Source organism: Vipera ursinii (genome assembly GCF_947247035.1).
Source record: "Vipera ursinii genome assembly, chromosome: Z".
Classification (NCBI taxonomy): Eukaryota; Metazoa; Chordata; class Lepidosauria; order Squamata; family Viperidae; genus Vipera; species Vipera ursinii.
In genome coordinates, this window is record NC_139517.1 from 39,041,120 (window position 1) to 39,054,706 (window position 13,587).

Here is a 13,587-nt window from a genome sequence, read left to right on the forward strand (position 1 = left end):
TGTGCCCTAACGGGAGGCAGAGCATGCTTAAAGAGAAGGAATATTTTTCCTTTCTCTATATTTTATTCTTTCAGTCCCTATGGGCAATCCCTTTAAGCAGTTTATAAATAAAAAGAACAAAAAATAAAACTAAGAAAGACCGATGTTTTATAAAATATTTGACAGCATCAAAATTAATGGAAGAACCCAATGCCTTTTTTTGTGCCTATTCAAAAAAAAGGGGGGGCATGTCCACCAGATGTATTGTTGCTGAAGGCTATGTTAGCTCAGAATTCCAGTTGACTCAAGAAATCTGGAGGGCACGGTATTAGTATAACTGCAGTTGAGCCAATATTGGTGATTTCATTACAGAATGAAAATAAGGAACTCCATAAATATTGTTGTTGGGGTTTTTTTTGCCTCCAAATGGATGTAATTTTGATCCATGTTACTATAAACCTCCAAATTTAGATTTGGATAGATTTGGTGAGGAACTTTGTTCTGCATTCAGAATAGGCCATCTTTATTCTGAATAATGTCTGATAATTGCCTTCTTTTGGTTTTGTGTTTGTGTATGTGTGTATTCATTTTTCTGCAGATGTACAAGTAAGCTTACACCTTCAGGGCATGTTGAAATCCCACTTACAGAACAAGCCCTGTGAGAAAATCAAACCTCCCAAAAAGTTCATGTTGAAGCACCGATCTACCGGGCCTCTCAGCAACCTGTCTGACTCCATGCGCAAAGACCGTCACAAGCTGGTTAATACCTTTTTAGCAGCAGCCAGTAAGTGCCTTCATTGATTTTAATCTTGAATTGGCAGGAATTATCTGTTTGGTCCTTCAGAGTCATCTATGTATATGGCTTAAAGTGAACCAGGATTCCACTTTGAAATGTGATTAATGCTAGTGCCCAGCCTGGAAAAGGAAGTAATAAATAAGACACTGCCTCTGAGAATACATTGAATATTTGGGCCTCCCATAATAATAGTACACAAACTCTGGCTTTACCACAGGGCTTCCAAGATTACAGGCAGCCTAGAGGCCCAGTTCTACTTTCTCCCTTTGGAGGTATAATTTCTGGTAGTATGTCCTCTTTTAGTAGTAATTTAATGTAGCTTTTAAGAAGAAAAAAGGTGAATTAGATACAAAGAAGAGAAGCTTGTATTTATGCTTCTAAAAATTCATTTGTACAAATAATAATTAAGCAGTGAAGAAAACAAAATAGGCAAGAACCAATGGTCTACAATGGTTATTGAAGTGAAACTTCGGCTCTTGTTCCCATTCTGATTTTTGCACTGCCTATGTGAGTTAATGATAAGGAGGATTTAATTTCATATTTGTTGAAAAGAAAAATCTAGCATGAATAACTGAAGGAATTAAACATGTAACTCTTTTTGAAAGATTATGTTACATAGAGAGGAAGAATAAAAGTAATATTTAATATTAAAGACATAAGGGTGTCCCTCATTCTGAGCTAGGTCATTGCTCCATCTAGCCTAGAGTTTTGTGTATTCTGGCTTGAAAACACTACTTCTGTTTACAGCCTTTTTTATCTGGAGATGCCAAAGATTGATCTGTGACTCTGAGCATACAAAGCATGAGTTTTGCTATTGAGCTTACCAACCTTCCTTTCCCTTTTCTTACAAAATAGAAGCAGATTAAATTTCTGAAATCTGATGTTGTAGACTGTTTGACCAGGGAACACTTTTCAAGGAATTTAGAATTTGTATTGGAGCATGAGGGAGTTGATTATTTAGTGTTTGCTACTGCTGTGGGAAAACCATGATGTGTATATGTAGAACGCAGTCGTTCTTGAACATTTCGTGATTATGATAATGTGTTGTTCTGGAACTGAAAACAAACATGGATTGGGTGTTCCTAAATAAGCAAGACAAAATATGTTTGCATGCACACACATACGCACTTATTCCTACTTTTTGGGTGGATTCCTTTGAACATCAGGAACACTGTACAGCAGGGGCCCCCAACCACCAGTCCTTGGACCAGTACATGTCAGCAACTGGGCTGCACAAACAAGCAAAGCCTCATCTGCAAGATGCAGGCAGCACACAAAACCACACACCCTTCGGTCCACAGAAAAACCTCTCCAGAGGAACCGGTCCCTGGTGCCCAAAAGGTGGGGGACCTCTCCTGTACAGTATATAATCGATAAACTGCCAAGGTAGGTTTAATACTTAAAATAAAGCAAAAGACAGATCCTGCTGCTCTTGATTTTTGTGATAGTTCTGCAGTGGTCAAGTATCACCATCTGTAATTGCCTCTTGACTCTCTTTAGAGAATACATTTGTCACAAACATGTGGGCCAGAATGGAAGCCAGCAAGTTAGAAGCCTTGGCAGGGCTGGGTGCAACGTTCTGCACTATAACAGTCCTTGCTAACAGATGGATGGATAGACAGACGGATCGATGGATTTGTACTACAACCACTAAATTAATATGGTTGTCGCCTGAGGGCAGTTGCTGCCAGTGACTCTTTTATGTTGTTCTGGCAATCTTGTTTGTATGGCTCCTAGGTCCTGTCTAGGTTGGGTCCTGAAAGGCAGGAAAGAGAGGTGAAAGCAGGGCATTTTCATGGCTCTCTTTCTGTTCCACTCCTCAGCTTGCTCACATCACAAAATCGAGCCAGACAAGGCACACAGGCAGCCCTTAAACGATGTGAGGGCTGCTCCCAAGGCCGAGAGAGCGCCAGAGCGCTCACTTATCCTGACGGCAGTTCATGAAAGAAAGCGATTGCGGGACAGCTCCTCCAAGAGAAGTGAAGGTAGGCTGGCCCCAGCCAGGTCTGTCCGGGGGGAGCTTGGGCTCTGCATTCTGCTCCCCATCTCTTTTCCAAGATGGTCGCTTTCTGTTTCTGGGGAATTAAGAGGGGCAGTGAGTGGTGTTACCTGCCATGGTCTCTTGTGTGCTTTCAACAACTTCCTCCTCTAGAGAAGCAGTCCAGCCAGAGGAAGTTTCGCTCCCTTAAGTGTGCTCTGGTTCTTCTATGTCAATTGTTTGAGGCCTGTCTGGTGTAATGCTTGTGGGTGTAATACAGGCATTATTCTCACTCACTGTTCTCTTCCTTATTTCTTCTCTTTCTTTCTTACATAGTGTTGAAGCATCATGCAGAGATAGGAGGGCCAAGTTATTTGTCGAGTGCTATGGCCTCCACGGCTCACAGTTCCTTCATGAGGCAATTCTCCACTTCCTCTGAAAATTCCATCCCTCCTGTCACCACAAGCTCCCTGGGAAGTTCCAGTGCAACTGTAAGTACTTTGGGTGGGGATGTGCGGTTATCTGACAGTAGCAAGTGACTTAGAGTTTGATTTCTTCAGTGCTTCAGGATGCAATGTGTTGCATGACCCCAGTCATGCCATGTTTCAAGATGCTTGAGAGCTAACCTTGACTTAGAATTAAAATTAGGGTAAGGAGGAATAACTTGGAACAAAAGGATATGCATATGTGCTCTTTTATTTCAATTATAGAGTATGGGACACACAGGATTGTATCAAAGGTACAGTGGAAAAGGTGATTTTTAGCTTTCACGATCACCAATCCTAACAATTGGATTTAGATATAGTCTCCCAGACTGTAGTAGAGGAAGAAAAAGTGAAGAAAAGCAGGCTTCAGAAGTTGAGGAGTAATATATTCTGGGTTTGGGAACAAGGAAGTCGTGAATCATAGTGGAGAATGGGTGAGAGTTGGAGGTAAGAGGTGGCAGCTAGAAGTGAAATGTCATCTGCAGTTTCATGCATGGAAGGGGAACTTTATGGCTTTTCAGCCCAGCTGAATTGAAACTTGCTAGTTTTTTGTGTTTTGACCCAGACAGTTGAAAAAGACCTTACAAAAGAAGTAGGGTAAAATTGGTGTATTTCCTCCTCCCTCTGTAGCTTACTCTCCCTCCCCTCTCTCCGTCTTCCCATGGCTTGCTTTGCCTTAGCTTTCAAACTTAGCCTACATATACGCCCACCTTCTGTAACCAACCTGTGCCCTTATTCCTTACTTTCTTCTGTACACTTTTAGCTGTTGCCTCATCTTACCATCTCTTTATCCCCCTTTCCCATTCTCCCCATTGTAGAACATCTCTGCTTAGAAAATGCATGTTTTGGACACAGAGTAAGCCCGCATATTCTAACCCAGGGACAACTGCCCAGAACTTCCCATCCTGTGTATGGAATAGCCTGTACATAAGATGATTGGTGTATGAGATTGTCTGCCCAGACTCTAGAGAAGCAAATTAACGGATAGTTAATTTTGTCTGAAACATTGCTAGTGATAGCTAGGCTTCATTTGCCAGGATTTGGTTTTCCAAACTTGTCAAGCATTTAGAAAATGTTTTTCAGGAGCCCTCTTGTGATTTATTTTCTTAGCATTTGGCTAACGGCACTCTACATGGTCACTGTGTTTTGGTTCACTAGTCCCATATTCATAATCCTGCCTTCCTTATGCAAAGCAAATTTATTTGCTTGAAATGTTTTATTTTATTTATTAAATTTATATGCTGCCCATCTTTTAATGTAAGTGAGCATTTCAAGCTGTGTAGCCCATATTACATAAAAGTGGAATTTCAGTGACATCGCCAGAGGAGATGTTCAAAATAGCATTCTAATTCTTACCTGGATGGAGATTTTTTTGGTTGGACACAATCAGGATCATTTTAGCCAGAGCAGGGTAGTAGCTAAGTCAGGGATTGCAGATTTAGCTATAAAAGCGCAACTACCACATTAATTCTCCTGTATAGAGTGGTTATTGAAAGAATAAAATTAAGAAAAAGATCAGGAAAGCTGGATGTCAGTCTTAAGAAGCAATCATACTTTCCCTTTTCAAATTTTGAGTTGAATAGAAAATAGTTTGCTATTTCACAAACTGTTTGAATTGAAATTGTTAATTCATTTCATTCAACCTAGAAAAGGCCAAACAACATGCGTTAACATGGGGACGGTTGCTGGAATTGGGTATGTGTAGTTTAACGAAGAGAAGGGTGAGGGGTGACATGATAGCAGTGACCCAATATCTCAGGGGCTGCCACAAAGAAGAGGGAGCCAAGCTATTCTCCAAAGCACCTGAAAGCAGGACAAGAAGCAACGGATGGAAACTAGTCAAGGAGAGAAGCAACCTAGAACTAAGGAGAAACTTCCTGACAGTTAGAACAACTAACCAGTGGAACAACCTGCCTCCAGAGGTGGTGAATGCTCCAACACTGGAGGTTTTTAAGAAGAGACTGGACAGCCATTTGCCTGAAATGGTATAGGGTTTCCTGCCTGAGCAGGGGGTTGGACTAGATGACCTCCAAGGTCCCTTCCAACTTTACTATTATTATTATTATTATTATTATTATTATTATTATTATTATTATTATTATTATTATTATTATTATGTCATGATGGAACATAATCAGTCAACCAGTTCCATTCATAAGAAGGTGGTCCCACAATTAAAACTAATAAGATAAATTAACCTAGTTGAATATTTTATTTGTTAGGCAGATGAGAGCAGAAAGAAAGAAGAAAAGTGTTCAGTAAAAACATACATATTGGAATGTTATAGCTCGAGGATGTTGGAAGTTGTGGGCCAGATTAAATTATCTGGATGATTTTGGTCCGCATTTCCCATTAATCATACCAGTAGCTATGTTTTTATCAGTCATGATGGAATTTCATTTACATATTTTTGTGTCTTTCTGCACATAAAGCAATCACTACAGAGTCACTACAAAGTGACAAGGTTTTTTAAAAAATCATATTACGGTAAGCATTGTTAAAACCATTATTCAACTAATGCAGTTCAGAAAAGGACTGAAGTGGAAAGAATGGGAACTGACTGTGGTTCTTCAGGGACCGTGCTCCAAAGCTTGGAAAGGAGGCCCTCTCAGGTATCTAGGAGATGAGACATCAGAAAGTGAAGGTATCTCCAAGAGAGCCTCTTCTACTGATTTATGATTTAACCAACCATTCCATCAGATAGTGAGGTCCTAAGCCATTCAGGATTTCAAACCTAAAAATTGTAGTCCGTAAGATAGTACCAGTGGTTCAGGTTTTTCAAAATTTGCACAATACACTTCTGATATTGTTTACCAGTTAGCAATTTAGTTTTTGCACTTTATACCAGTTGAAGCCTCCATACAGTCCTCAAGAGTAAAACTATGTAGAAGACATTGCTGTATAAACAAGAAGTAGTTAATTATTTGTTAGATCTTGCCAGCTCAGATACAGTCTCTTCTGCATTAGATGTGATTGCTTGACCATATTCCTTATCACTTATGCCATCTGAAAATCCAGAGATAATTGGCGGTGTCAAGGAGCCCTTCCAAATGCTGGTCATCCTCTTTTACTTAGAATGTAATCCCATCCAGAATGATGAATAGTGTAAGGAAAAACTTATCATCATTGACCGCTTCTGCCACAGAGCCAGCATAGGACCAATATGGGAAAAGCTGAGTATAAATACCTAAATATGTTCATAAATAACTTTAATGTCACCAATTCAGACAAAGGGGAATAAAAGGGCCTTCCCTTCCATTTCCTTTTTGGCCTGTGTTATTATGATACTTACGGAATCTCACACACTTTGGTCTCCATATCAGTAACTTTATATGAGTTTGCAAGCAAGAACTGGATCCCAAAATTTGCATCTCTGTTCTGAGTAGCTCCTGCTGGTTCATACTTCATTGAACCCCTCAGGTACCTAAATAATACTAGGTCCATTAATGCAGGACAGGGGCCTTGTGCTAGCCAATCAGTGGCAAGATGTGTATGTGTGTAACAATCATATTTTCCAACATTAACAGCTGAAGTGAGGCTGTTGGGTGTCTTTGTATCTGTGTAACAGTGCTCTTGACTAATTGCTTGTCTTATTATTAAAGTGCAGTTTTAACAGCAGTAGATGCATGTGCTTGGTTTTTATCCTCTTTATTCATACTGGGGGGAAAAGAGGACACTGAGACAATGGTAAATCGTAAGAAGTTTTTGTAAACGTTTATTGGTAGTATTGTCTGTGGTATATTTCATGTCTGGTTTCCTCTACTTCAAGGTTTCCCAAGTTGGTCACCATTTTAAAAGTTTGAAATGTAATAAGGTTAGTTTCAAATTTCCCCAGTAAGCTTTTTTCCCCCTAAATGCCTCTTAGTAAGTTATAATCTTTCTTCTAAGCTTGTTGACACTAAAAAAGTTCCAAGTATATTCTGCATCAGGTATTTAAAACAGTAAAGAAGATAGCCTGATTAGTGAAAAATGCAACAAAAATGAAGTGATGAATAACTATCTTAAATGAGTATCATAATTTGGTATAAATTGCTATGTCAACAGAGCAGAGGCTTGAGAATCTCCTTAAGATAGTATTTCCCGACTGTAGCAGCTTGAAGATGTGTGGGTTTCAATTCCTGGCTGGGAAATTCTGGGAGTTGGAATCCACACAACTTCAAGCTATCAAGATTGAGAAACGTTTCCTTAAGGAATGTGTGTAGAACCCTGTTCACTGTAAAACAGCCAAAAGAAAAAGTTAGATCTGTCACAATATGGCACCCACTGAGCCAGAGATGGTATTATCAAAGAAGTGTTCATGAAGAGCATGGTAGACTTTTAGGCAAAAAATCAGCAGCCTCAAGCACTTGTTTTTAATTTTATATTGGTGGGGTTGCGTATGGCAGAGTATGTATGAATGCTAGAACTAGCAACATATAAGGCGCATTTTAGCCAGTTTTAGGAAAATGGGCTGTCATTTTCCTAAGGCTTTCCAATGAATGAATATATGTTTTACAAACTGGTTACACTATACAAATGGGTAGTGTAGCTTTGCTTTAGTTCTAGTTACAAGGTTGCTTAACATGGAATTTACATCAGGACATCTTCTGTTTTCCATTCCCTGGAATATTTAAGCAAATTAGAACTTATATAAATCCACTTCCATTGTATTTTAATCACTGGATTAATAGACCAGAACATTTGTCCTTTCTTTCTGCTATAGGTTGGTTTTCAAATTGTTCCCTCTTCATAACCCTTGCCTCATTTCCACTGTTGTTTTCTGTATTGTTTTGCAGCAGCAGCCAAGAAGGAGAAGAGGGGAAAGCTCTTTTGATATTAACAACATTGTCATACCAATGTCTGTTGCTGCCACAACCAGGGTAGAAAAACTTCAGTACAAAGAAATTCTTACACCAAGGTGTGTTCGGAGGTTTAGTTATCATCTTAAACTTCTACAATCTTTTTGTTCATCCAAACCAGTTGAATGACGTAATATATCTTTTTTTTCAGTCTCTGTAGAAAATTATTGGAAACTACTTGATAAATGTTCCACCGCATTAAAAGAACAAGCAATTAGAATCTTGCTTTTTCCATTCCACGGAACATCTGAATGAAGCTTGTAGGCCACCAGTGGTTTTAGACTACAGAAAACCTCTCATAAATATAAGGATCCATGTATGCGTGAACCTCTTAGCTCCCAAGATATTGCTGATCTATATTTTTCAACTGCTAGTATGCCCAATGTAAAGGATACTTGAAACAAGTTAAATAGCACCGAGAAAACTACCATCGCTCTCTCAATAGTCTAGAAACAGAACAATTCTCTTAAAATCAGGTTAAACATTTTGTTAAATAAGTTACAGAACAGGGGTCGAATCAAATTTGAGAGGGTCAAGGATTTCCCAGGAAAGGGAAATGTAGTTAGTATGTTTCTTACACTGGCCTCCTTACAAAATTTTGTTTTTCCAACACAGAAGCCATATTTCTACCGAAAGTAAAATTGCATGAGATGTACTAGTTTGATCTAAAATATGTTATTTATTGTAGATTTTAAAGTATTATATTATAGTATAATAGTTGGAAATGAGAAATGCTGTGGCCTTGATGGAATTTTTTTGTTACATGCAGTCTTTGACGTATGACTGTAATTGAACCCACAATTTTGACTGTATGACAATTGTAAAGTGGGTCACATGACCAGACCCGGTTTTGCTATTCTCTCCCCCCCCCAGTGTTTGCCACCATCATTAAGTAGAGTGAACCCATTTTTTGCTGTGGGCAGGTTTTTTTTTCCTGTAGACCAGAAGTAAAATACATGTTTCCAGCAAAAGCATTATAAATCACAGTCATGTGACTGTAGGGCCATGGTTCTGTACTTTTCTAGGAAAGATCATAGCTCATGCTTTTAATTTAAAAGATCCAATGCTTCTGCCATCAATTTAAATGATCTCTACTGTTTGGTTAGAAATTAGAAGAAAAATATCAGCTGAATTCTGGAACAAGGGTGTGATAATCATGGAAAGCGAATGAAATATTTCCCACTCCTCCATTTTTTGTGTTTTTTTCATGCTGTCATGGCAACAGTAGTCTCTTTTAGTGGCTCTATAACAGGGGTGTCAAACTCAATTTCATTGAGGGCCGCATCAGCATTGTGGTTGCCCTCAGGGGGGTCGGTGGGTGTGGCCTATGGGGTGGGCGTGGCTAAAGTGCTTATGGCCTACTGGGTGGGTAAGGCCAGCTCTACATCGTTCGCCTCAAGGGTGCCTATGGGGGCCTAGGCAGGAGTGGGATAGATCTGAGGGTCTCTGGCAGAAGGAGGGTCTCTGGGCCAGGGCCAAGGCAGTGGGGGCCGTTCCCTCACTGTTTCCAGGATGGCTTTGCGGGCCGCATGATACCACTTCGCGGGCCGGATCTGGCCCCCGGGCCTTGTGTTTGACATGTCTGCTCTATAATGTTACATAGTGGAGATGAGTAGCTAGCTATCTCTGGCTCTATCCCTTGGATCTGTTTCATCATCCTCACCCATCCACTCCACCAGTGTGCCTTTAGAAGCGAAAGAGTTCCAGTTGATCCTTGCAAAAGCAATATATGTTTATTATTATTATTGCAATTAATAGAATATGTTATATAGAGACTAGAAACAGGTATTTTCCCTCAATAATGCTCACATAGTCTCCAAATAAAGTGATTTTTTTTTTAAAAAAGCAAATCTCACAAGAGATTTTGCAATGGGTGATTGGAGTCGCAGCCTAGTACATACAGAGACTAAAAGGCATGAGTTGGTGTCAGCTGGTTTGTCTGATTTGAAATTATGCCACTGCATGTTAAAAGGACAGTTTGAGATGTGACTGCTAAGAATATTTGTGAGATCTATAACAGATGCTTGAAGCTTATTTGCTTTACCTGGAGTGGGGAAAGAGTTAGAAAGGTGTGCTTGAAAATCAAGGGCAATTTTTGTGATAGGTTTAGAAGGGACAATAGTCTGAAATGCCATCATAATAGTAGGGCTCTACCATAGCTCTGACTTTCTCAAGAAAGGTTTAAGCTCAATCTGCAGCTTAAGTTGAGTTCTTGAGTTGCTTTGATCGTCAGTGAAAATCTCTCCATAAGTTCCATGGAGGAAGAGCCAAAGGCAAAAGTAGCAGAATTCCCTTTGCTGTTGTATCCAGGTGACAATGAGTTTGCTTACCCTACTGACTCTTCTTTTTTGACCAATTGTTGCAGCTGGCGTGTTGTGGATGTTGGTGCTATGAAGGTGAATCCAGATGAAGACAGTGAAGAGGTAATTGTAATGGCTATTCTTTGGTTGTCTGTGCTTAATTTCCATGTGTGGGAGTCTGTGCAGATTCTAATGCTATATATATATTGGCATATGTTGACTTCCGTGTGTGTGTGTGTGTGTGTGTGTGTGTGCGCGCGCGTGTGTGTGTAAGGAGATGGCAAAACCTAGCACATGAGTGATTCCATTCTAAAATGACCATGTGATCAACATATGGTCCAAAGCCTTTCCTTGGTCATCTTGAGTGGCTACTAAACACAAATGGAAGTATCTGCCCACAGAGCACTTTTTGAGGGCAAAATAGAATTAAAATTCAAAGTGAGTGCTGTTACTGCTAAGAAACTAAAATTGGAGTACCAATTGATTTCTCTAGTCGTAGACTTCCCCACCCTAGCAAGCACTAATTGTGTTGAACTGCCATTCCCAGCCAGTATTACTAATTGTGCCTAAATATCCTTGGAAGGTGCTAGCTCAGGCTGGGAAAGATTGTCTTGTGAAAGTTGTTATCTATTTGATTAACTGAAGGCTACCCAATTCCCTCTGGGAGACTTACACTATTTTTTTAAAAAAAGTAAGCAAAAAGAGGTACATGTCCAGTCACACATTATAAATATTTTGTAACTATTTGATTGGGGTCAACAGTCACCTTATTCCAAAGCTTGGGAAAAGATCTCTGTTTTTAAGACTTTCTAATGGGATGCTGTGCCAGACAGGAACCGTGTCAGAGAAGTCATATTTCCTGGGTTTTTCTGGTTAGCATTATATCCGTATCAGTTCTGCCTGATATTACTGGATACGCAGCTATCATGGAGAGGCAGTCCTTCAAATAAACTAGCCTTATGTCAATAAAAGCTTTATTGATAGACCTTGAGTTATGACTATTCACTCAGCAACTGTTTGAAGTTAACAGGGGCACTGAACAAATGAACTTACACCCAGTCTCTGAAGTTATGACTGTTGCAATGGCCCATTAGTTATATGGTGAAAATGTGGGTGTTGTTGCAGGGGCCCTTCAACTCTCCCCTGCCTATCCCCCCTTTCAAATCTCTGTCCTTTTGGCAACCTGGCATTCCTCAGCAGGAGTGCAGGGGGTAGAGGCCTAGGGTCCAGCACTTTTGACCAGTTGCCCCAAGGCTGCTATTTTAGTCCCAGCACCACTGAGAAATGTTGCCTCAAACCTCCCAAGTGCTACAATGCAAAATAGCCAGCCTGCACTCTGCAGGCCCTGCTGTGCCCAGTTGAGCTTAGCTGTCTTCCATTGCTGACCAGATGTGCCCAGCCTTGCTCTATATTAGGCTACTGCTGGCTGTTCTGGTCCTTTTTGCTGAGGCCACTGGTATTGTTCTCAGATCAGTTTGCCCCATTCTCACAATCCTTCAGAAGGCCTCTGAAGCTTTCTCAAAGCATTGCAAAGCAGAGTGCATTACTGGTAGTCTTTGACATAAGAACAGTTTGTTTAGTGGCCTTTCAAAGTTGCTACGGCATTGAAAAAAGGGACTGTTTTTCATAGTTACGACCTTTGCAGCATGATCACATGTTTGGCAACTGGTTCAAGGTCATCTGATCACCTTTTGCGACCTTCTGTCAAGGAAAGTCAGTGGGGAAGCCAGATTCATTTAACAACCATGTTACTAACTTAATAACTGCAGTGACTCGTTCAACAATTGTGGCAAGAAAGGTTGTCAAATGGGGCAAAACTCATTTAACAAATGTCTCACTTAACAGCAGAAATTTTGTTGCTGTAAGTTGAGGATTACCTGCATTAGAACAGCACAAGCAGCCTTGGGGGGGGGGAATGCCTGGAATGGCCAACAGCTGCATCACATAGAGCCAGATCACATTCTGCCTCCTCTACAGCAGGAGGAGATGAATAAGGTCATTCGGGTGGCTGGCGGTGGCAGAAAACCTGAGGCATCACTCTGCGACTGTGCTGTGGCTGAAGTTCAGGCCTGGCAGTAGTTGAAGTCCTTGGGTCTCTCTTTAAGCCCTTTTGCTGCCGTTGAGTGCCTAACAATGGTGAGGTTCAGTGAGCGACAATGTGGTCGTCTGATGTTTTGCCTAACGACCACATTGCTTAACTGTCCCAGTTACCAGGAATAGATAATAACCAGTGCCTTGACGTGCTTGGAAGCTCACTGACAACCAGTGCAACTCTCAGAGGAGGGGTTTTCCCAGTTAGTAATGCACTGGAGAGATTCATTTAGTGATGACCATTTCTGTGGTATCTGGCAAGCCATTTGGATATATACAGCTTGCCACTACTGTATTTAATAGCCAAACAAAAGTCCAAGTGAGATTTCATGTCAGTTTTCTTAGAAAGGCCACATCAAAGATCATCTTGAATTCCCAGTATCTGAGGCAACATTCCTAATACCCAGGTTTCCTTGCATCCAGCAAATAATGCTTGACAATAGGGAGGGAAGGGCAGGGAGACCCTTGGATTTTTATTTATTTATTTAGCTTGGAGAAAGTGGTTTAGTTCTTGAAAAGTACTACCAGGAGAGAGTTGTGTGGGCTGAAGCATGCAGCCAGGCATACTATAAGTTGCAAAAGCAGGATTGTGGCATCGGCATAATTCTGTGTTTGCTTATATTAGCTGTCTCTCCACTAAGGCCAGGGTTGAGAGAGAGGAGTAACTTTCAAAGGAAAAGGCAACAAGCTGTTACTTGTTATGCATTAACAAGAATAAAAGAGCTGTCTAATTAATGCTACTTTCACCATGCTTTTAAATGAAAATCTCATTCTTTGCTACATCCTGTTTTATAGGTATTAGTGGGTTCCTAGGCAACACCTAAACTAGCTCTCAGTAACTATCGCAAGGTGGGAGGCAGCCTCACACTTGGAAGGGAAAATCTTTTTTATTTAGAGTACAGCCCAGCAGCATTTTTATATTCTCCAGGCTGATGGGTCAGTGACACTAGGAGCCATTAGTTTTGTTTATACAAACCCAAACAAGATGAGATCACTATATATCAATGATTCCTTACTTGTGCTAAGCAGTGAAGAGATCTGTTTTCTTTTTTCCTTGCCCAGCCCCTCGTCACAGGCAATTTTTCTACTCCAATTAATGAGCAATCTTATGAAATTGCTG

General features: G+C 40.4%; 1 protein-coding gene across 4 annotated transcripts in view; it reads left to right on the forward strand.

Annotated features, from left to right (window-relative positions):
- Positions 1 to 13,587, forward strand: part of LOC310649627 (KAT8 regulatory NSL complex subunit 1-like) — a 133,160-nt gene that overhangs the window by 113,055 nt on the left and 6,518 nt on the right. Inside the window, exons 8-13 of one of the 4 annotated variants that reach the window (XM_083378227.1) lie at positions 578 to 763; positions 2,599 to 2,760; positions 3,090 to 3,244; positions 7,008 to 7,052; positions 8,014 to 8,135; positions 10,442 to 10,499. In XM_083378227.1, the coding sequence (XP_083234353.1) occupies positions 578 to 763; positions 2,599 to 2,760; positions 3,090 to 3,244; positions 7,008 to 7,052; positions 8,014 to 8,135; positions 10,442 to 10,499 (728 nt within the window). The remainder of the gene's footprint in view (positions 1 to 577; positions 764 to 2,598; positions 2,761 to 3,089; positions 3,245 to 7,007; positions 7,053 to 8,013; positions 8,136 to 10,441; positions 10,500 to 13,587) is intronic. The other 3 variants (XM_083378228.1, XM_083378229.1, XM_083378230.1) reach the window with 3 other exon arrangements.